The sequence below is a fragment of the Ammospiza nelsoni genome, chromosome 22, assembly GCF_027579445.1.
Source record: "Ammospiza nelsoni isolate bAmmNel1 chromosome 22, bAmmNel1.pri, whole genome shotgun sequence".
Lineage (NCBI taxonomy): Eukaryota > Metazoa > Chordata > Aves > Passeriformes > Passerellidae > Ammospiza > Ammospiza nelsoni.
The window spans coordinates 4,977,861-5,001,705 of NC_080654.1; the positions used below are offsets into that span (position 1 = coordinate 4,977,861).

At 44.0% G+C, this 23,845-nt stretch overlaps 2 protein-coding genes across 2 annotated transcripts in view; one reads left to right on the forward strand and one right to left on the reverse strand.

Moving 5' to 3' along the window:
• Positions 1-5,547: 5,547 nt before the first annotated feature.
• On the reverse strand, positions 5,548-11,154 carry UBIAD1 (UbiA prenyltransferase domain containing 1). Its single transcript, XM_059487497.1, has 2 exons — positions 10,533-11,154; positions 5,548-9,258 (listed from the first exon to the last, which is right to left on the reverse strand). Exons 1-2 carry the CDS (start codon positions 11,047-11,049, stop codon positions 8,771-8,773), a joined length of 1,005 nt encoding a protein of 334 aa, XP_059343480.1. The 5' UTR covers positions 11,050-11,154; the 3' UTR covers positions 5,548-8,770.
• Positions 11,155-12,391: 1,237 nt separating this feature from the next.
• Positions 12,392-23,845, forward strand: part of MTOR (mechanistic target of rapamycin kinase) — a 72,660-nt gene continuing 61,206 nt past the window's right edge. Inside the window, exons 1-16 of the mRNA XM_059487418.1 lie at positions 12,392-12,439; positions 13,450-13,613; positions 13,957-14,065; positions 15,323-15,555; positions 15,891-16,091; positions 16,796-16,930; positions 17,727-18,002; positions 18,325-18,433; positions 19,218-19,404; positions 19,587-19,715; positions 20,519-20,763; positions 21,505-21,720; positions 22,275-22,480; positions 22,987-23,109; positions 23,457-23,546; positions 23,634-23,726. Of these exons, the coding sequence (XP_059343401.1) occupies positions 13,494-13,613; positions 13,957-14,065; positions 15,323-15,555; positions 15,891-16,091; positions 16,796-16,930; positions 17,727-18,002; positions 18,325-18,433; positions 19,218-19,404; positions 19,587-19,715; positions 20,519-20,763; positions 21,505-21,720; positions 22,275-22,480; positions 22,987-23,109; positions 23,457-23,546; positions 23,634-23,726 (2,472 nt within the window). The 5' untranslated portion in view covers positions 12,392-12,439; positions 13,450-13,493. The remainder of the gene's footprint in view (positions 12,440-13,449; positions 13,614-13,956; positions 14,066-15,322; positions 15,556-15,890; positions 16,092-16,795; positions 16,931-17,726; positions 18,003-18,324; positions 18,434-19,217; positions 19,405-19,586; positions 19,716-20,518; positions 20,764-21,504; positions 21,721-22,274; positions 22,481-22,986; positions 23,110-23,456; positions 23,547-23,633; positions 23,727-23,845) is intronic.

Sequence of the window (23,845 nt, forward strand, 5' to 3'; positions counted from 1 at the left end):
TTTTAATACATTTTTATGCATACTCATAATGTCAGAGGGCAGCCCATGTGCTCGATGCAATGCAACCATAGAAAATGAGGTCCCTGAGGTCTGGCCTGTTCCTCTGACTCTAAACCTTCCAGTTGTCCACCTGTGAGAAAGGGAAACTTTGAAACATTCTCCTCCAAAACTTTCCATCACAACTAAAACCCAGACATGCTGAGATGGAACGAAAAGAACCTGCACCAAATCTTTGGAGAGAAAACACTAAAGAAATTTGGTGTCACTATACAAATTTAGTGTCACTCTCTATACAGCATCTCCATTTATCCCATTTTTGACAGCCCTGGGAGCTTCTGGGATTTTAAGCACTCAGCATACTTCAGTGTAGACTGGAGAATGGGAGGGTATGTGAAGCACACCAGCAAGGACAGGGAGGTTGACAAGAAAAGCAGAGAGGCATGCAGGTGCTCTGAGTACAAAGGGTTTATGGATGGTTTATCCAGCAGTACACCATCAATCACACTGCTGCTGTCCCAGCTGCGTGAACCCCTGGCAGACAGGAGGCAGCTGTGGAGATGGATCTGCTTTTCTGCTGTGATCCAGTGAGGTCATGATCAGTCATGATCAAGAGCAGCCCTCCTCTCTCATCCAAGGGGGTACATGGGTGTTGTCACCAGCTGGGGGATATTTACAGATCACCAACGGGACGGGGCTGCTGTGGAACTGCCTTGAGCTGTTTTATTTTCCAGCATCAGTCTCATTCCATGGTTATGACAGTGGGAAGAAGCCAGCAGCTCACATCCCAGGCAGCAGACCAAGAACTTAATGTTACAACTCACTTTATAAGTATTTTGACCAATCACACAAAGCAAAAGCACATTGACAGTAGTTCCATCCAACCACTATAAGCACAGATACTTTTGGTTAAAACAGTGCTTGCTTATTTCTAATACAATACCTGCTTGTGAGCCTTAAAACAGAATGCACAGATCTCCTTTATTAAGCTTAAAACTTCCAAATATCTTGCTACATAAACTTTTCTGTAGCTTAGAGAGTTATCCTAGACAAGCATTAAAACACAGATCATTGTTCTATTTGTCCTTGCTTTTCTTCAGTTTAAATATTTTTTCTGCTGACCAATCTCATGGCTGCTGCTTAGCTCTAATCACAGTTCTGCTGCCTCTAAAGCCTGCCTTTTGCAGCTTTCCCAAAACCCTCTGGTTTTGTAGATTCCCACATGTGCTCAGTTCTGCAAAGGAGTTAGTGAGAGCATCACAAATTGCTCCAGAGCTCCGCTGGCCATCTGCTGCTTCTCTTCCTGGCTTGTTTGGAAGGTCAGTGCAGGGAAGCTGGCACCAGTGGCTCACCCTCTGTGCCATAACACTGTTGCTAGCCTGGCACAAACTTCATGCTCAGTGGGCATCATGGCCAGCCATTCCTGGGCTCAGAGGAAGATGGGGACCAAAATCTTTCAAGTATTTTCAACAGCTTTCTAGAAAGCACTGCACTGTAAGCAGCCTCCTGCTGCCTACAGAGTGCTGGAGGGAAGGATTCTATAGGACACAGTGTTTATCAGCAGCACAGCACCACTCACAACATGAATCATCACACCCCAGAGCCACAGCCCCTACAATATGTTCCTAAATTCTCAATACAAGCAGCAAAAGATGATGTCTCTGTTTTCTGTTCAGCTCTCTTAGGTGGTCTGTCTTTGCTTGTTTGGGAAAGGAGTTTTTGTGCTTGTAGATTTCTGTTCCTGCCTCTAGATCTACAATAATCCCACAATTGTGATGCCAAGCGGTGCCTGAAGACCATTTCATCACAGTCTGTATAATGTGCAAATACCATTAAGTTAGAGGAACTTTCTCATTAATTCACCAACCCAGTGACAAGGCAGAAATTAACACAATTGATTTTCCCTGCTCATTATCAATCATCCAAGAACTTTGTCACATCTGATCTGTCCCACCTGGCTCTCAGCATATATTTGCCAAATTCAGCATATATTAAACTAATAAAAAACAACAGTCATAGCAACATCTGGACTCAAACCCAGACAAAAAGAGTGTAAGCTCCTAACTCCTTTGGTGGTAAATTTTCCATTATGTACCAGTACCCCACAGAGAACCAGCAGTGCCCAGATCAAGGAACAACTGATTACACACTGCCTGTTGTGTTATTTTCTGTCTTTTAAACAAAAAAACCCCACACATCTGTGTTGCTCTAAAAACTTAAAGAAAACAATTCTTAGGATGTTTGCTCCCTAGAAGAAGCAAATTCAGGCATCTGGAATGCAGTTAGTCCCACAAGCTCAGTGTGTCTCCCTGGAGAACCTGTAGAATAGTGTAATCTCTTAAAATCATCAGTTCTCTTTGGTTTATCTGGATTCAGAAAGTTCTCAAAATGGGCTTAGAGATAGAATTATCACTAGATAATAATAACCTGTATGGAAGCTGTGTAAGGGTAATTTCAACCTTTTTTATTAGGCGACTTTGGAAATTTCTAGTACAGATTTGGAAAACTAAGCAGTAAGAGGTTAGAAGGGTATTTCAATCTGGAACTGTTTCTCCAGATAATTGGATTCCTAACCCCTGAAAGGTTATGATCTCAGTTTACTGTGCTGGGATAGAAGGTGCCCAATTAGTCTTTTATGACATGATCCAGCACAGGCATTGCCTGCAAGGTAACAACTTTAAAATCATCACAGCGAAAAAAATAAAGATTTTGCTGATACAAGGAAGTCAGGCTGTGATAGACCAGCTCTGCCTTGTGTTCCCACTGGAACAGGAGAGGGACAAACCTTTCTCCCAGATACTGTAAAACAACAGCTCACAACATCCCCAAAGGATAATATAGTCTATGGGAATGTGCCCCCTGTTGACAGAGTGACAAAACTCTCCTTTGTCCCCTTAAAAAGGAAACAACCTCAGAAGTTTCTCTCCTTGACTAGGTGAAAAATAAATACATCCATTTGTATGTAACAAGTTTTATGGCAGAATTCAGACTAGCAGACCTGCCCAGTGCTACTCCAGCTTAGGACAAGGCATCTGAAATATGCCAGCCAAGATGCTGATGGAGGAGGCAAACCTTAAACCTTTGTTTCTAAAGCTCTCTACATTTTCAAGCTCCCAGAGCAGCATTTTTGATCCAGTGTTTTAGCAAGGTTCAATGCTTTCCTTGCTTCCTGACAAACTGCCTGTGACACATCTCTGAGCCAGCAGGTCCATCTTGATCAGCCATCTCCTTAACGAGCAGCTTCTCCTCATTTTTGTTTCATGATAGACTAACTTGATGGTGCCATACATTTTTAATGCTTCAAATCACTCATGTCCTGGAAAGCCAATGAGTATTCAGCACAGGACAGACAGGGGTTATAGTTTTATTTTGTTTGGATTTGTTCTGCTTTTAAAAAACATTTGGGTCTTCACGAACTCTGGTATGTGAACTTCTCACTCAGGATAGTGCATGCATGAAGCCTGGGAAGGATGCACAAACACAGGTTTCTTTCAGAGGGAATGGACCTGCAGATCAGTGAGGTAAGTGTTGGAGCAAGTCACACTCTCTCAGCTAACCCCAAAGGAATGGTTAACTAGGTCCTTCCAGTTTTTGTCATTAATACAAATGGCCACTGAAATATCTGGATTAGAACACAGGTTTTCCTCAGATGTAGCAAGAATAAACAGTGACAGCATTAAGAGTTATCATCAGAAGACAGTGTAAAAAAATCTCACGACAAATTAGTTCATTTTGAGTCTTACCCTGTGTTCAGAAAAGCACAAAGACCCTGTTTCAGACCATAAAACATGGGCATGATTCTGTCCAGCAATGAGCCCGTTTCCTTTAGACATACAGCTGCAATAATCCAGCCCTGCTGACCTTCATTAAACTTACACATTTTTAGGCAACGCCATTAATTTCACTAAAAGCACTATAAAATATTCAGATTTTTCACTGGGGATTCAAGATGTGTTAAAAGCAATCGACTGAACAGAAGTACTTTTCATAAAGTGTGCAGACATGGCATTCTGTGACCCACAAGTATACTGAGCCTCACACACAGCTTGCCCACACTCCTTTGAAAACCCAGCCCTCATCTGACCAGAAAGAGTATTAAGCCTTATTAAGCTTATTAATCCATCAGCAAAGGCTTTAAAATTTGAGTTGACTGGCTTTCTTCAAATGCCCATTTCTGCCAGTACCTGCCTAGCCCAGGAGAATCTGTCCAGTCATAATCTGCACAACAGAAATTCATCTGCAGCCACTTATCTTTCAAGTTCCCTTACATCAGAGGAGACTCAATGAGATACAACCAAACATTAAAAAATCCTTTGCCAACACAGCTCACAGGTTCCTGTAGAGAAAAGGCTCTGCAGCAGCAATGGAGGAGCAATGCTGCCATCTGCAGACACTCTGAATTGAAGCTTCCTTATTTGGATGTCATACAATCTTGCATTTTATCCTTTATAACAATCTCTAAATGTGTTTGTGAAGCACAGTGTGCCACTGGCCAAGGCAGGAAAATTTCAAGCTCATTTATGACACACGTGGGGGAGGCATTATGCTGTCACAGTTGTATGGAGCAGTGACCATAGCATAAAAACTGGCAGACCATCCTGGTGAGGATGAAAAAATTCATCTTTATTAAAGGTACAAAAGTTCAGCTGAAACCTCCTTACAAATACTGCACAGTACATGGCACAGAAAACTGCATCAGAGAGAATCCTGCACATTGATTAATATACCAGAATTATTCTAAGCCTGCCATTAGTAGGAAATGATCACTGCTATAGAACTGTTTGCCTTGGGATAGGGAAGGACAGGACTATGTGATTCATAAAAGGACTTTTACACCAAAAAAAGTATGATTTTTCAGGCACTTCCACTATAAACATGGCAGATTGTCCTAGATTGCAAGGCATTGTGTATTCTATTTGCCATCAGTTAGAGGTGGGGCAGTTATCTTGTTAGTTGGGCAGTTTTCTTTATTTCTTCCACAAACCAATCCTCCCTCAGGGAGACATCTGCTGATAACAGCTATTGAATGTCAATGCATGGCTGATAAAAATGCCATCATCCCACTGGGAGATGTGAGCCCAGAGGGAGGAGCCAAGCATTCCTACCTGGATATAATCTGGACATTCTGGAACACCAGCACAGCTTCTCCACTGGATTTCCCAGAGGAACAGCAGCTGCCTCTGCCCCTGGATCTTCAGAGGCAGAGACTGCACCTTTCTCCAGGATCCCTGCTCCAGCAGAGCCAGCCCTGACACTGCAGGAGGGCTGAGCCACAATTCCAATGGCACTGCTGCCAACAGCCTGACCCACAGGGTGTCAGGTTGGGTTCTGACTCTGCCAGTGTTGTTTGCTTTCACTGCATTGTTTATTTTATTTTTGTTTTCTTCCCTAATGAAGAACTGTTATTCCTGCTCCCATATCTTTGCCTGAGAGCCCCTTAATTTAAAATTTATAGCAATTTGGAGGGGGTTTACATTTTCTATTTTAGGGGAGGCTCCTGCCTTCCTCAGCACACACCTCTCTTTCCAAACCAAGACACAGATGAAGACCTTCTTTCTTTTGTGACCATGTTTTAATCCATGTGCAAAAATACAAGTTGAATAATATAAAAGAATCAAACATAGCATAATTAACTGAGTAACATTCAGACAGTTTATTGGGTAAGAAGAAAGGCCAGGAGTGCTTTAGAACACATTAACAGATGGGCTACAGATCAGTTCATGTACCAGCGCACATTTATCACACAGCTCATCAAGAGTGACCTGAAAGAAGTTTCTAAAGTTTATATTCAGGGAAAGTAGCATGGGACAGGGAAAAGTGAGGTAGGGGAAGAGACCCAGCATCTTCATCACCAAGCAAACCAATAAATGAACCTCTCTTACCACTCACTGATTATATATGAAGATTATTTTGGCCTAATTAAATTGTTAAGTCACCCTTTATGTTAGTTTGTATCTAAAATGTTTTCTAGTACTAACAAGCCTTTTGGAAAGCACAGAGATAAAACTTTTTACTTTTACTTTCAAAGCTCTTTAGGACAATGATGTCAGCTCAGCTACCCTGTAAGTTAGGCAAAAATTAGCTGTTTTCTGAGACACAGAGAAGTTAAATGACTTCATCAAAACCATGGTGAAGAATGTGTTAGTTATTACTAATATCCTCAAGAACCTGGAATGATACTGTTTTCAAAGAGAGGGAATTGGAGGCAACCAGCATCTGCTAGTAAGAAATTACCAAATTTTCATCTGAGTTTTACTATTAAATACTTTTAATTCCCCCTACCTCAGAAAGTGTTCCACACATATATTTCTGTAATAATGAGCTGTTTCATCTTAGTAACAAAAAGCACTGGTGCTTTCTAGCCCTAAGTAGAAAGTATCCTACTAGTCAAGATAGGCAGTCAAGATACAGTAAGAGTTACATACTCCAATGATCTTCCCATTATTACAATTTCAGTTATCAAAGACACAAGCCAAGTTACTTTAAGGAATTTAGTTCTTGTAAAAGAAGTAAAGATAACTAACCATTCTTTGAAATGGAAAGCTATTAAACACCAAGCTATCCTAAAATGAAGCACACAGCTGCCACAAAGGGCAGGATTAACCCAATAAACTTGAATATCCCCAATTGCAAGGTTAACAGATTTGTCAGCTCAGCCCTTACTTATCCCTACAAAAGCTATTGGTTTGCAGAAATGTGAAATGGATATTGAAGCTTGGTTCTTCTTTATTCTGTAAGTCCACAAAGAAGCAACAGTAGAAACTGTTGTGTATACCTGCATTGAATAGTTTCCAAACCTTCTGGATATCTCCCTCCATCTGAGCTGAACTCTTGCATTTTCTCCTTGTGTTTTTAATCCTAACAAGTATTTTGCTGTAGCAAGCAGCTGCTGAAGTGCATCTCTTCTTGTCCAGTGCCTAGCCAGATTAGAGAGATCATCTGCTCATTTTAATAAATAAAAGATGAAAGTGTGGCTCATTAAATAGGCCTGCAAAGACTCCTCCCCATTAACTACAGCTCAGGTATAACTGCTGGGTAACACTGGATAACATGAAGCCATAAGATGAATCTCTAAATAGCTGTGCCATGTAATCTGGTACCATCAACTCAGCTTTAGTGCTGCCAGTACAACCCACTGATGGCACACTTGGCTCTTTCAGATTTACTCCATGAGGACATAACTCACCTGTGACAGATCCATGTGAGTTTATTGCTATTTTATTGCTCCTGTGTAAAATGGTTCACACAGTTGTTCAAAAGCAAGGCCGTGGCTGGCACCAGGAGCTCTAGTTCAACACCTGTGTCAATCCCTCTGAGCTTATCACAGCTCCTGCAAAGAAGCTTTTCAGGAAAATCTGTGCACAGGTACTAAATAACTCAGAAGAGAATTCAGTTGCCACTAAGTAATGTGTTGTGGATCAAATCCAGCTTTGCACTGGAAGGCACATATTTCTTTCCCCATTGTGTTTGGCATGTTTTTCACACAGCTGCTGAAACAATCAGCTCTCCAAAGGGCCACATGAACAGCAAGTGGCAAGATCTGCAGGAGAAAACAGAGCAATGCTGTAAGGTATAGAGTGGGGAACTTCCCTTCAGAGATCACTTAACTGTGATTCAGTGACACAAACTCTGGACTCCATTAGGAAAATCTTGTTAACAAAATTGGTTTATTCCAGTTTCCAGTCCTAATTTTTATGCAGAGCCAATGCAATAATCCAGATTTGTTTTTTCTAACAATATATCTTTCTTCTTTGGTGAACCGGGCTTCTTATAACAAGACTATGAATAATACTCTAAATAAACAGAGAAAAACAAATTGGGAAAAAAAAAGCTATTTTAACATCAGGAATTTTTTCCACCTATGTATCCATTAATCCATAGCTACTCAGAGAAATTTGGCACTCTGTCAGCTCCTCCTAACTCAAAACTTGCCATTACAGAAAGTAAATTCTAAGCAAATACAAAAATGGAAACCATTTGGTTTTGTACCCATTAAGGGCTTTCCAGTTGCATGGTTTGCATTTACAGCTTCAGCTTTTGTAGCAGAATACAGATTTACTGGTTTTGGCCTAAAGTTTGTGCAGAGGGCTATTTGTGCTCCATTTTAGCACTACAACCCACAGAGATTTATAACTCTGACATTTCTAGACTTTATGGGACAAGAAGAAGCAATAGTTCATGAATCAATATCTAGTGCATTTCAGGGGGCTTGGAAATAAAAGCTCAAAATTTGGCTAGGAAAAGCAAAACAAAACTTAAAACATACTACAGATAAGGATGAAATACACTTACAAGAGAGTGAATTAATGGCACCTACATTGTGATACTAAACATTTGGCAGTGTTTTCTGATTCCCATATGGGACCCACTGGGCTCCTTCACCACTATAAAAATAAAAGTTATAAGAGGAATCATTGTGCTTGTGAAGTGAATGGGGAGTGTGATTTGAGGGTCTATCTCTCATTGAACTGACAGTGACAAAGTTAGGCAGCAAAAGGATGAGGTTCTTTAAACATTTCCTCGACTTTATGTCACCTTGTTCCTCAAAGCAAAACCACACAGTTCTCCCCTTCTACAGAACTGATAAATCACTTTTTTGACAGTATAAGCTGTGTTGTATAAGCTATCCGAGACCAGAAATCATAACATTCACTACCAACAGTGCAAGGTGGTCTTTCCATTCTTCTCACAGTGCATAATGAGCCATTTATTCATAACATCCATGTTAATTGGCATGAAGAGTGAATTATGAAGCTTCACCCTACAGCTCTTTTCACAGTTTGGGCAGAGCACCAGCTGGTGCCAATGTAATGCCAAAAACATAGAAAAGGCCCAGCAGCAGATTGAGTTTGGCTGTCCTCTGAGGAATTTTGTTGAAGTTCTGGCTGCGGAACTGTCTCTCCAGTGAGAATGCCATGGGGATGGTGAGCAGGGGCAGCGCCATGCTGATGGTGTAACGTGTGGCCAGCACACAGAAAATCAGGTAGGGCAGGAAGAGCAGCACAGTGTAGAGCATGTAGGAGAAGGTGGGGCCGATGAGGATGGCCAAGGTGACAATCCCAGCCTGCCGGTCTGACTCCATGTCCCGGGTGTTGTTGCTGTGCAGGATGGCCTCGGTGCTGAGGGCCAGGGGGACAGCGTAGAGCAGGGGGGTCAGGGACAGGTAACCCACCTGCACTGCGTGGGCAAACTCCACAGCCAGGGGCCCAAAGGTGATCAGGATCACCACATCGCCAAGGGCAACGTACTTAAATCCAATTCCTGTGGCAAGACAAGAATAAAATCAAGCATTGTTGAATAATTCAAATGACAGAAGAGAATGGAGACATAACAGTTCAGCCTTTCCCATAGGAATACTACAAAACAACCAAAACACATGTAGCTATGGACAAGAAACATGTTATTTCTAAGATAAGAATTTCTCCAGACAAACAATGTAACAAAAACTGAGGGCCACTGTGGCATTCACATTGTCTGAAAAAAAATCCATTTGCCCAGGATTTTTCTCCTGGGAAGCTGAGAATCCTCAATCCTTATTTCATTTGCTTCTCCAGTGTGGAATGTGTTTGGAGATTGTTTACCCACAGGTGATTGTTTCATTGGATTTTGGTGTTGTTTTGACTCTTTGGCCCATTACAGCCAAGCTGTGTCAGGACTCTGGAAAGAGTCACAAGTTTTCATTATTATCTTTTTAGCATTCAGTAAGTATCCTTAGTTAGGAAGAACCTTAAAGTATCCTTTCTGTATTCTTAAGTATAATATAGAATTATAAAGTAATAAATTAGCCTTCTGAGAACATGGAGTCAGATCCATCATTCCTGTCTTCATCTGGGTTTCCCAGCAAATACAATAGGCCAGGTTTCAATACCCACCTAGAAATACCTGTCTCTGCAGAAACCTTTAGAAATAAGGTACTTTTTAGTGTGATGATGCACACTAGAACCTGATCCTGAAGAAATACAGAAAATGCTCAGAATGAAGTGCAAAACTGGCAAGATGCTTTCAGGGAAATGCACATAACTGAAAGTCTGACAGTTAGAAACTGAGTTGCTTTTCCTTCTCCTACTAATGATGTTTGTATCTATCCAACACAGGATGGCACTGAAATATCCTTGTCTTATTAAGAAAAATCCCAAACTGTACTATAAAGCATTCACAGTGAAGCTCCATCTAAAGAATAACAAAGCAAAGTAACATTCCCACCAAAGGAAAGAAAATGTGCCATTAGCTACACTGCTAAAGGACATGAGATAAACTTCACAAAAAGATTCAGCAACAGTTCTGAAAAGCATCTAAATCCATATATCTAAACAATAATGCCTCAACACCACGATGCAACTGAAGATCTTGGTATAACTCTTCCCACAACATTCAATTGTAAAGAATACAAGTTTACATACCAGCACTTCAGGAAATACCACAAATATTTTATTCCATTAGACAGATCACGTGTGTCTTCTAGAAACATCTTGACCATTCAGCTGATTCTATCACTTCTACATTCAGATTCACAAGAAGCAGGGTGCAGCACTCACCTCCGGTATAAAGGAAGGAGCTGGAAAGTCCTCCAAAGTAAATCAGGGCCAGGTGCTCCAGCTTGAGCGTCGAGACCGCGTAGAGCCCAGCAGCGCAGACACAGCCCACGGTGTAGAGAAAGACTCCAAACCGCACTACATCCTGCGGCTCCAAAATCTGGTCCACCAACGTCCTGTCATCACTCTTCTTGTGATCGATGCCTTTGGAGAAGTCATAGTAGGTATTTACCAGATTACCGGCTCCGTGCACGGCCAGCACGGTCACGGCGCTGCCCAGCAGCAGCCCCGGGTCCAGCGCTCCCTCAGCCCGGTACGCCAGGGCGCTGCCCAGCGCCACAGGGGTGAGCGAGGCGCTGAAGCTCCACGGCCGGAGCGCCAGCACATAGGCCGCGCACTTGTGTCTCCAGCTGCCGCCGGCGGCCCCGTCCGCGCCCGCCAAGGCCGCGCCGCCGCTCTCGCTCCCGCGGGGGCTCTCGGCGCTGATACTGATCTTCTGCACCAGCTCTGCCGGTCCCATGCTCGCCCCGCCGTCTCGCAGCAGCAGCACCTGGAAGGGGAAGGGCCGCGCGTTAGCGGGGCCCGGGGGGAGCTGGGGGCGCCGCCGCTATGGCGGCCTGAGGGAGACGCCAGGGCGCCGCCATTACCCGCCCTGCGAGACCGCCAGCCTGCCCGGCCCCGCCACCCCCGCGGCCGTGTGCGAAGAGTTCCGCACCTGCCGGCACCGCCCCGGCGGACAAATTAAAAGGAAAACGAAGCGGCGCACGGCGTCATGCGCGGCGGCGACGGGCTCACCCCGCAGCACGCGGCAGCACCACGATTCATGTCAGAGCCGCCACGGAGCGCCCGAAATCTGGCGCAGACACAGCCGTGTCAGCCATGGCCGCTGTCATGGGCACGGCCGGACACATTTCAGCGGAGCACACCGGGCACGGCGGCGCCTTGCTGCCTGTGCGCATGCGCAGGGCTCACACCGTAGCATGGCTTCTGCTGGGAAGGAACTTAAAGCCTTAAAGCTCCTCTCGTGTCACCCCTGTCATGTCAGGAACACCTTCCGCTGGCCCAGGCTGCTCCCACATGGCCTTGGACACTTCCGTGGATAGGGCAGCCACAGCTTCTCTGGGCAACTTATGCCAGGATCTCCCCAAACATTTTCCTGCATTTCTTCTCTTCTAGTCTGAACCCATTCCCCCTTGTTCCTGGTTAAGAGTCCCTCCTTGTATGTCCCTCCAGAGGCTGCTCTGAGATCTCCACACAACCGTCTCTTCTTCCACAACAGCACCACACAGCTCGGTGTCACTTGCTGAGAGTGCCTCAATCCCACTGTCGCCGACAAAGTTGATGAATACTGTCAGCCCCAGTACCACCCCCGAGGGACACTGCTTGTCCCTGGTCTCGATGCGGACAATGCGCCGCTGACCGCAACTCTTTACGTGCGGCTATCCAGCCAGTTCTTTATCCAACGAATAGTCTATCCATCAAATCCATGTCTCTCCGGTTTAGAGACCAGGATGTCACGCGGAACAGTGCCCAGCTCAAGCAAAGCCGCTTGTTCTACCCTATACCCAAGCTGCAGCCCGGCCATAGCCGGCACCTCACGGAAGGGCGGAAGCCGGCATCGGGAGGGTGGGCCTACTGAGTAAACCCAGCCATTCTATTGGTCAAATGCGCTGCCACTCAGTCACTACTGCCTTGATGATTGGTCAAAACCCGACTGTCCTTGCGGTTCCTTGGGGAAGGGGCGGAGCTTCCAGGTCTTCTTCCCCCTTTCCCTTTTCCTATTGGTCAGATGTGATGCCGATCACTGCATTCCCGAGATCCCATTGGCCAGCCGCGGCTCGCCGGCGCTGCAGGCGCGGCGGCGGGGCAGGCAGGGGGCCCGGGGCCCGGAGTAGGGGAGGCGGCGGCGGGTGAGTGAGGGCGGCGGTGCCTCTCATCATCATCGGCTCCCCTTCCCCTCACCTCCCGCTCCCCGCCCTGCCCGAGCTCCCGGCCGCGCGGCCGTGCCCGCCTCGCCCCGCCTCACCCCTCCCTCACGCTCGGCCTGCGGGGCTCCCCCCGCACTCGGGCCTGCCGCGTCCCGCCCGCTGCGCTCTGTGGCCCTGAGGGACTCCCAGGAACTGCCCCCGGGCTGGGTTGATGGGCGGCAGCGATCCCCCAGCTGCTCTTTGATCCGGGGAGCCTCTGCTGGGCTCCTGCCAGCCGCCAGCTCGCCCATGGTCCCGCTGGACGGCTGTGAATCCGCTTGTGGAATATTTGGGGAGAAACAGTTGAAGTTCTGGTGTTAGTGCTTGCTTTGGTCTTATATAATCTGAATATCGGGGAGTGGGGGGGAGCGTCAAGCGTCTGAAATGTTTTTGATATAAAGAAAGGCTGCTGAGAAAGTTTGTTTATGTGTTGTGCTAGGAACCCCCGTGTTGCAATGATTGGTGTTGCTATAACTGGACTTCCCATCTCTAAATATCTGCTGGAGGATGTAACACTTGCCAGTGCTGAGCTTTTCTTGTGTTGGTGTCACACTGAGGTTTCTGAGAAGAAACTTGGATGGAAGTGTTCAGGGAGGGCATATGATAGTGATATAATCCTGGGAATGGTTGTGCTTACTTATTATAGGTGATTACAAACCCTAATTTCACCCTGCTGGTTTTCAACTGTTGCATTACCCTTGACTTAGGATTAGATCACCTACTGTGATGTATTTTGGTATTTGAGGAGCTAGAGGGAGGGCTGGGAGTTATGATATGGAATGATACACTTTTATCATGGAGCGTAATGCCTAAGGAATACAGTCATTACTTTTAATTTTATAGTTACCAACACAGCATCTTTACGGGTATTTTGAGAACTGTCAGGAGGGACAGCCTTAAGAAAGAAGCTCAGAGATTTCAACTCAAGCAGTAAGAAATGTGTCTCTCTGAAGAATTTACAGGACTTGATGCCCCTGAGCCCCAGCACAGTGCCACCATGTCGGGTACTGTGTCCATCCTCCAACAATTTGCCAATGGCTTGAAGAGTCGCAGCGAGGAGACAAGGGCCAAAGCTGCCAAGGACCTGCAGCATTATGTCACCATGGAGCTGCGTGAGGTGGGTGCTGCAAGTGGAATTATTTGTCCTTCTGGAGAGGAATGGGGTGGCTACCTTGGAAATGGAGATTTTTGGAATGAGGAGATGGGGCACACAGAGAGTTTATCTCTGCCCCCTGGCATGGAGGAGAGGTGAGCAAGTTGGTGACACAAAAGGTGTACCAGAATAAGTAAACTTGCTGCATATAGCTCACAAATAAGAGAAATTATTTTGAGCTTGCAATGTATTTTGATTTAATTTCTTTCTCTTTAAGTGGCATAAGAAGCATTGTCTTTATGGAGGTTTTGGAGCAGAGGGGAGAGAGAGAATGCTGAAAGCTGATTTGAACTTTTTGCTTTTACAGATGAGTCAGGAAGAATCCACCAGGTTTTATGATCAGCTGAACCATCACATATTTGAGCTGGTCTCCAGCTCTGATGCAAATGAAAGGAAGGGTGGCATTCTGGCTATAGGTAAGCGAAAGTGCATAATGCTTCTGCTGAGTTTTCTCTTCATGCAGCTAACTTTAAGGAAAGATTTTCAAAAGGAATGAGCTTTTATGGTTGGGGCCTGATGTCTGACAGCTCAGGATACTGGGTGTGTTCTGGTTGCTGGCTCTGAAAATCTGTGTGAAGTGTCAGCATGGGAGCTACTGAGAGTGGCTGAGAACCTGGTACTTAATGGGCCCTGAGCTCTTCTGGGAGTTGAGCATCAATTGTGAATGCTGAGCACATGAAAATTCTGTTCTGGAGCTCAGCTGAGAGCACCTTGTGCTGCCCCTTTATATGTTTCATGGTAGGCTGACTTTCTCAACTCTCTTCCATCTGGAGAGATTCTTGTTATTTAAATTTCCCTGTCAACTTCCATCCCCAAGAGGGGCTCACAGAGCTTCTGCTTTGATTCTGATCAGCCTCTCCATTAGTGGCTCTGGCTGTGTGCTCTGAGATTTCACAGCTGCCTGAATCCCCACTCTTGGGGAAGTCAGCTTGCAGAAATACTTTGGAAGCAGCCTGTATTGTAGCAGTTACTTTTTAAATAGCCAAGGAGATGTTTATGGTTTAGGCCCTAGACAGAATCATCCAGTCCCAATGTGTTTGAAGGCAGTGTAAATCCCTTAGAGGAATCTTTATTGATAACATCAGTTCTTAAGCTGACAGTATCACATTCAAGTTGTTTTGTGAATTTAGTGAAAGGTGCCAGTTTGGCAACCTTGGACACTTTATCTACAAAACAGATACAGCCCAGGCACTGGCAGTGAAAGCTTCTGCCATGCTGGTGTTTGATGAATTGCCTCCACCCTCTCCAGGAGAGACAGTCTCTGGGACTGAGGAACAGAGCATTTCCTTGGGTGTTCAGTCTTTGACTTTTCTTGTGAGGTGGACTAGCTACAGCAGTTGCATGCAGATGGATGTCTTTCTATTAGGAACAGTTCTGTGATCCCAGGGTGAATTAATTTTTCCTCTTCTAAAACTAAAAATTGTGAAATTTATGAGGCTACCAGGTGCATTTTTCCACTCACTTAAAAAGTTCCGGTTTTTACAAATGGTGGCCCTTTCCTGTGCTTGATTTTTTTTTTTTATTTTTTGTGTGGATTTGCAATTTAGGGGGGCTTAATGGGAGTCTTTAAGGAATACTAGCAGTCATCCAGGGATTACCCACTGTCTGCCTCAGTGACTCTTGGGGAGAACTGCAGCACATGCAAACTGCAGCGTTGCTCCCTTTCTCTGCAGCGAGTCTTATCGGTGTTGAAGGAGGTAATGCCACCCGTATCGGCAGGTTTGCCAACTACCTGAGGAACCTCCTGCCATCCAATGACCCTGTTGTGATGGAGATGGCTTCCAAGGCTATTGGGAGGCTTGCAATGGCTGGTGACACCTTCACAGCTGAGTATGTGGAGTTTGAGGTGAAACGAGCTCTGGAGTGGCTGGGAGCTGACAGGAATGAAGGTCGTAGACATGCAGCTGTAAGTGATGCCTTTTTTGTTGTCATCAAATAGTTGGGGTTAGTGAACAGTGGTAGGAAACATGCACAGAAATCTGCAGAAAAGCCTTGGTCAGGGTGGGAATGGTTGCCAGTCCGTGTTTGAGAATCTGTAATGCCCTCATGGCAGACAGAGTGCTGCTTCATTGCTTCTCCATTAACCCAGTGATTAATGAAGAGCATGACACTGTTATGTCAGTGTGGGGATGGAAAAGCTCACAGACATCCACAGTCTAAACAAATGGTACTGCACTGTAAAAGTTATGAGGTTTGTGTGCTCATCTTTCAGATTGTTACTGTTTCCCTCCCCCCGTGCAGGTCCTTGTCCTGCGGGAGCTGGCCATCAGCGTGCCCACCTTCTTCTTCCAGCAAGTGCAGCCATTCTTTGACAATATCTTTGTGGCTGTGTGGGATCCCAAGCAGGCCATCCGAGAGGGAGCTGTCTCTGCCTTAAGAGCCTGCCTTATCCTCACCACACAACGGGAGCCAAAAGAGATGCAGAAACCCCAGTGGTACAGAGTAAGAAAATAACTTTGTGTTCAAGCAGCCCCTTGTTGAAATGCCAGTTTTCAGAAGAGCTGGCTAAGCTAAGAACCTGTCACCTTTATCAGTTAAAAAACTGCCTCTCCATGAAAGGGTTGAAAATATAATGGCTTCTAAAGTGAGTAGCTCCTTTAGCTTACTGCTGCAAAAATAAGCAAGATTTAACTCCTTCAAGATTACATTGTTCTTTCTGCACCTCATCTTCAGCAGTGGAACTTGACCTAGTTTTATAGCCATGCAATTATCTAGTGTCATCTCTTACTAGTAGAGGGTTTTATTAGTGTAGATAAAACATAAGTGTGAAAGATAAGAATTCTTTTGGCTGAACCTTTGCTGCCATTGTCACATGAATTCAAGCTTGGTGATATCAAGTAAGTTTTAGGCAGTGCAGTCAGATGTTATGAATTTGGATTTCTTGTAATCAAATAAGTACTGCAGACAGTGATGAAGCTGATACCATGCTGTTTGATTAGTGCTGCTGAAAATGCTCTGCAGCAGAGTCCACAACTTTTGGGTAAATCAGAATTTTATTGTGTTATACTTCTTTTATTACTCAATTGAGGTTTGTGGCTACTCTTGGAAAATGCAGAATGTCACTAACTCTTGACTGGCAGTACTACTTCATTTCCACAGACTTGGTTTCTGCATTGTCACTGAGATTATTATTTTTTTCCCCCAAGCATACATATGAAGAGGCTGAGAAGGGCTTTGATGAGACTTTGGCCAAAGAGAAAGGAATGAATCGTGATGACCGAATCCACGGTGCCTTACTGATCCTCAATGAGCTAGTGAGAATCAGCAGTATGGAGGGAGAGGTGAGCAAAGGAGTGATTAGGGGCATTGATTGAGAGTGCATAGCAACTCTGCAGGCTGTGCAAATATCCCATAGTGTTGCAATGGGGTTGTTGGGTGGAAAAATCTGAACATGGAGTCGAGCATTAAGGTGTGTTAGAGAAATAAAAGGGACAAGTTTGGGCTGAGGAGTTAATAAGCTCCAATGGAAAGTCTATTAACTTGATTAAATACAATGAAAAATATTTTTTCTGTGGAATGAGGAGTCTCTTGCATGTTAGACACTCAAATACTTTTGCTGGATTTTACTCAGTTGATGTTTTACAGTCATTTGAATATTGATTATACAGGGTGCTATTCAGGAGATTTGGGTAATACTGTACTGAGAGTATGTGACAGTGTTCACAGGGGTCTGAGGTTGAGGGAAGAGACAGGGCTCTGACTCCATGTTTCAGATGGATTGATTTATTATTTTATTATATATATCATATTAAAACTATACTAAAAGAATAGAAGACAGGATTTCATCAGAAGGCTGGCTAAGAATAGAAAAGGAAATAATGATAACAAAGGTTGGTGTCTTGGACTCTCTGTCTGAGCCAGCTGACTGTGATTGGCTATTAATTAAAAACAACCAACATGGGCCAATCACAGATGCACCTGTTGCATTCCACAGCAGCAGATAATCAATGTTTACATTTTGTTCCTGAGACCTCTCAGCTCCTCAGGAGGAAAAACCCTAAGGAAAGGATTTTTCATAAAAGATGTCTGTGACAAGAGTATCTTAATTACTTTTTAATGTTTCTCTGCTTTGTGCAGCGCCTTAGAGAGGAGATGGAGGAGATCACTCAGCAGCAGCTTGTGCATGACAAGTACTGCAAAGACCTGATGGGCTTCAGTACCAAGCCTCGCCACATCACTCCCTTCACAAGCTTTCAGTCTCTTCAGCCCTCTCAGTCAAATGCTTTGGCTGGTCTCCTGGGGTACAGTGCTCACCAAGGAATTATGGGCTTTGCAACCTCACCTGTCCCAGTAAAATCTACGTTGGTGGAAAGTCGATGCTGCAGGGATCTGATGGAAGAGAAATTTGATCAAGTATGTATTTGTTCTTCAGCTTGTCTCCCAACATTCTCAACATCTGTTCTTGCAGAGGAATTGCACTCTGTGTTTTTACTTAGGCAATACCAGCTAGTATTGAACTGAACCTTCAAAACTCAATATTTACATGTACTGTGGTTTTGTAACTGCCTGTCTTGGGGGAAATTATTTATTTCCTTTGGAATCAGTCTTGATTATCCTTTTCTTTGAGGGACTCTGAAGCCGAATGTCAGTAGAATGCCTAAAAGCACACAGGTAATAAACATTTGTGTGTTACTGCCAATGGCCATCCCTTAAAGCCTAATCTATTTCCTTCCAGGTCTGCCAGTGGGTTCTCAAGTGCAGAACCAGCAAAAACTCTTTGATCCAGATGACAGTTCTCAATCTGCTCCCACGACTGGCCGCTTTCCGTCCCTCAGCATTCACAGGTGACAAGACAAATGCTTGGCTGTTAGAAATGTTGCTGAGTTTGGGCTGGAAGTTATCCAGATCTCTGGTCCAGATGAATTTGTGCAGCACACCAAATGTGGTGCTTGTCTGATGAGTGCATTCCTCTTGGGGAATGTTCTGCATAAGTGTGACTTGATAGCTGATGCCAAAACGTTGCTCTGATGAAGAAGTCTATTTTCAGAATTTGATGATCAATACCATAAGACATAAAAACCTCCTTTTTCTGTTTTCTCCTCAATATGTCAGACTTAGAGGAGAATTCTCTCATTTTCTGACTCAGTATATGCCAAATATTATTACAGTTCTCTTCCTTTTTCTCTGTTGCATGTGCTAGGAAATACCTGCCAGCTTTAAAGCAGTTTAGTTGATTTATGAAGCAAGTTTAGGAGAGTATCAGAGTTGGAGGCAAGTCACCAAGCTGGTCTTGGTTGGTTGTAACAATTTTTGCCTTAATTATTCCAAATTTCCAATCAATCACTATGAAACCAAGATGCTTGGATCTTATATGTGTATAAAACCTGTTGCAGTGGGGATGTTTTATAGCTCTTTTATTCTGGTGATTTTTCTTTTTAAAAACAAAGCCTTCTGTAGTATGAAATATTTATTATATGGTGACATGTTTGCCACTGATCATATCAACAAATTTAATATTACTGTGTCTGTTTTCTAGTTTTACACTTGTAAAGATTTAGTTGGAAATGTTATGCAGCTGTATAAACCTAAATGAATTCTAATATCTGTATTGTTTTCTCTTGTGGGCAGCTGATCAGTATCTTCCAGACACCATGAATCATGTTCTCAGTTGTGTGAAGAAGGAGAAGGAGCGAACAGCAGCCTTCCAGGCCCTGGGTTTGCTTTCTGTGGCAGTGAGGTCTGAGTTTCAAGCTTACCTACCAAAAGTCCTTGAAATCATAAAAGCAGCTCTTCCCCCAAAGGACTTTGCCCACAAGTAAGTGTGTGGAAGTTGGAGGAAGAAATGGAAACACTTGCTCTTTATATAATTTTTGTAATGTGAGATCAAATTCTTCAATTAAAATCAGAAGTGTTTCTGTAAGAATGATAACACAGAAGGAGGATGAGGAAGATGTTTGGAAAATAGCAGCTCCTTATAATTTTGTGGTCCTTTTCCAGGAGACAGAAGTCTGTGCAGGTTGATGCCACAGTCTTCACCTGCATTAGTATGCTGGCACGAGCCATGGGACCCAGTATCCAGCAGGACATCAAAGAGCTTTTGGAACCTATGCTGGCTGTGGGCCTGAGGTGAGCATAAATCTGGTTTGCTGTTAGCTGCAGGATGGCACTGTCAGCCATACAGAGTGAGATCTTGAAAGTTTTCAGATTGATAAGGAAGATTATTGCTTTTAAGTTGACATAAGTGATCTTTCAGAAGACCACTATAGCTGTTTGAGAAGAATGGTATGTTTGAACTGTTCATGTGTCTGTTATTTAAGAGAATTCATATCTCAGTAAAGAAACCTTGTTGTAGAACAGCTAGTTCAAAAGTATTCTCCTTTATTTTCCACTATTCAAACTCATTTGGCAGCAACCTGTGAAATTTTTGTCAGCATCTGACAGCCAACAGACTTGTGTCATATCAAACTGGCAAAGAAAGAGAGCTGAAGTGCTGAATATTTGCTCCTGGCTTCTTTCACCTTTGTAGCTGACAGTTCTTACTGGAGGAATTAATTAAGTTGTTATTATGGGAAGGTGTGGAGAAAGTTTTCAGGTAGCACAAGGCTGTTTAAATTATATTGTCATCTGGAAGTGAATTTGTTTGCTTTTTGGTTTAAAAAACAAAAGTGTAAGAAATCTTTTAGATTTTAACAGTTTTCCAGCACCACTGGCTGATGTAGTGCTGTGTGCAGCAGTCCTGGGACTTTGCTCACCCAGTTTCTACAGGAAGGTCACCTCATGCCTCAGCTCACACAAGGACCCTGTGCTCTGCTGGCAGGTGTTGCTCTCATATGCAATCTCTGATTGGCAAAGGCATAAATAAACAAAAAGATGAAATTTGCACATCATTGTTTCTTTTCTAATAATTTTTGCTTGCTTCTTGCCCTCAGCCCTGCTCTGACAGCCGTGCTGTACGACTTGAGCCGTCAGATCCCACAGCTGAAGAAGGATATCCAGGATGGGCTGCTGAAAATGCTCTCTCTTGTTCTGATGCACAAACCTCTGAGACATCCAGGCATGCCAAAGGGCCTTGCCCACCAGCTGGCCTCCCCCAGTCTCACCAACATCCCAGAGGCCAGTGATGTGGGGAGCATCACCCTTGCCCTGCGCACACTGGGGAGCTTTGAGTTTGAAGGTGAGATGTGTCACCAGCCGGGGGCTGTACAAATCACCAACAGGACAGGACTGCTAGGAATGTGCCTTGAGCTGTTTTGTTTTCCAGCATCAGTCTCATTCCATGGTTATGACAATGGGAAGAAGCCAGCAGCTCACATCCCAGGCAGCAGACCAAGAACTTAATGTTACAACTCACTTTAAAAGTTTTTTTACCAATCACACAAAGCAAAAGCACATTGACAGTAGCTCCATCCAATCACTATAAGCACAGATACCTTTGGTTAAAACAATGCTTGCTTATTTTGAATACAATACCTGCTTGTAAGCCTTAAAACACAATGCACAGAGCTGCATTATTAAGCTTAAAACTTCCTAATATCTCACTAGATATACTTTTCTGCAGCTTAAGGAGTTATTCTAGACAAACATTAATACGTGGACTATTATTCTATTTGTTCTTACTTTTCTACTTCTTACATAATTTTTCTGCTGAGCAATCTTATGGCTACTACGTATCTCTAATCACAGTTCTGCTGTCTCTGAAGCCTGCCTTTTGCAGCTTTCCCAAAACCCCCTGATTTTGTGGTGAAATAAGGAAGCAGGGGGCAAAGGCATATGGGAAAGAAACAACTGGGGCATTGGAGTAGAGTACAAATATCAGAAAAATTCTGGGAGCACGTTCTTTAAACTCCTATTCTCTGGTGAAACTGATAACTGAGGTGTAAACCTGTGTTTTAACCACCCATCTTCCTCTTTCCAGGCCACTCCCTGACTCAGTTCGTTCGGCATTGCGCGGATCACTTCCTGAACAGCGAGCACAAGGAGATCCGCATGGAGGCCGCCCGCACCTGCTCCCGCCTGCTCACGCCCTCCATCCACCTCATCAGTGGCCATGCCCACGTGGTCAGTCAGACAGCAGTGCAGGTCGTGGCTGATGTCCTCAGCAAGCTGCTTGTGGTTGGAATAACTGACCCAGGTTAGTGGGGGATTCAGAGAAAAGGGCTCTCCTACCACGTGTTAATTTTATCATTAAAAGGTGAGCAGGTGGTGATGTTACAAATACAAATAGAATTTGAACATATTTGCCACTACACCTAATCTGTTACTCTTGGTAAATTAGAAAAGAAAGCCTCCCAGTTTCTTGGAATTAATAGAAAACTAGCAAAAAATGCTCCAGATGTGCCCTTGGTAATCCTTTGAACTGAGCAGAGCACTGAGACTCCTTTTGCTGCTGTTCTGAGTCACAGCCTTAAATTTTGCAGTTTGGGAAGAAATTGGTCCTTCTTGTTGAAACTTTTTACTTGATTTTTTTTGTTCTTTCAGTTGAACTTATCTCAGATTGCCACGTAGCATCCAAAAGTGGCACTTGCAGGGGCAAGAGATTGGCACTGTGCTGACTTGGGGCTTTGTGTGTGAAACACTGATGTAATGTCTTGCTCTAGGGAAGCTGTTGTGAAGAATTTTTGAGGAAAGGCAAAAAAAGTAACAGGAATTTAGTAAATTTAAAGAGAAATAAATGTGTTCTTGCAGACCCTGATATACGTTTCTGCGTCTTGGCTTCTCTGGATGAGCGGTTTGATGCTCACCTTGCCCAGGCTGAGAACCTGCAAGCTCTTTTTGTGGCCCTGAATGATCAAGTGTTTGAGATCCGAGAGCTGGCCATCTGCACTGTGGGGCGCCTGAGCAGCATGAACCCTGCCTTTGTCATGCCTTTCCTTAGAAAGATGTTAATCCAGGTGAGGAGGAGGAGGGATTCCTGCAGGGAAAACAGAGTCATTGATGTTGAGACTAAGGTGGTGTTAAAGAACTGGGCTATCTAGCTGTAAGTGCATGGAGAGTGAGGGGAATCAATCTCTTTTGGAAAGTAGTTATTGCCCAGCTTAGTGGGTTTCAGCAGATCTTTCTCATGATCATGGTTGGACTGTAGCTCTCTGGATGTATTAAAAGGGAAAGGAAGGGTAGCAGGTATTATTTCACCCTTAATTATCATGCCAGAGTGCTTTCCATCTCTGTTGAGGAAGAATGTTGTGTGGTGCTTCTGGGTGAATGCGTGGTACCTCTTTGTAAAGATTTTAAACAGATTTTAGAGCCATCACTTTTATGCTAATTAATTTTAGCTTAATTTACGGAGTGAAACGTAGAACAGCCTTTACAAGTCCTGAGTTGTGACAGAAAGAAATGCAAAGAATTTTTACCTGCCTTTATTTTTCTGGTTTGCTTGCTTGCATTGTCTCCTGTGCAGATTCTAACAGAGCTGGAGCACAGTGGGGTTGGCAGAATCAAAGAGCAGAGTGCCAGGATGTTGGGTCACCTGGTTTCCAACGCTCCACGCCTCATCCGTCCCTACATGGAGCCTATCCTGAAGGTAGAGTCTCTACATTTCCTGGTAACTTTGGAATGAACTGACAGCAAGTGGTTACATGACCCTCAGGAACTACAGTTCTTTTTGCTTCATCATAGCAGGAAAGAAAACAAATCTACATCTACAAATCTACATCTACAAATCTACATCTACAAGTGGTGTAGATGTTACTCACAGGAAAGCACAGTTTAGCCCAGTTTAATTCCAGATTTGCATAATGTTTATGACACCCAAGTTTCTTTTACTGTTGAAATTCTTACTGTGATTGTGGGGTCAGGTGTAAACAAAAGGAAAGATAATTTTGTGTACTCTTTAAACACATTCTGATTTCTCCCACTGTCATCCACCAGGCACTGATTGTGAAACTGAAAGATCCTGATCCAGATCCCAATCCAGGTGTGATTAACAATGTCCTGGCTACCATAGGGGAGCTTGCACAGGTAGGGATACACTGCAGATCTCTCTTTGCCATGCTTGTTAAGGTTTTGGGAATGCTAGATGAAGGATGAATTTTTATCTTTCAATAGGTCAGTGGGCTGGAGATGAGGAAGTGGGTGGATGAGCTCTTCATTATAATTATGGATATGCTGCAGGACTCCTCCCTGCTGGCTAAAAGACAAGTAAGTGTTTACAACTGTGCTAAACTTGACCATAAATGTGACCATAGCTGTAACAAAATATCCACACATCCCATCATAGCTGCTAAAATGAAACTTTAAATCACTCCAGTCTCTAGTGG

Bases quoted from the DNA above. Each gene is read 5' to 3' on its own strand.
- UBIAD1 (XM_059487497.1), bottom strand. From the start codon at position 11,049: ATGGGACCGGCAGAGCTGGTGCAGAAGATCAGTATCAGCGCCGAGAGC. The intron at 9,259-10,532 runs GTGAGTGCTGCA...GTCTTGCCACAG, and splicing joins CTCCTTCCTTTATACCGGAG to GAATTGGATTTAAGTACGTT.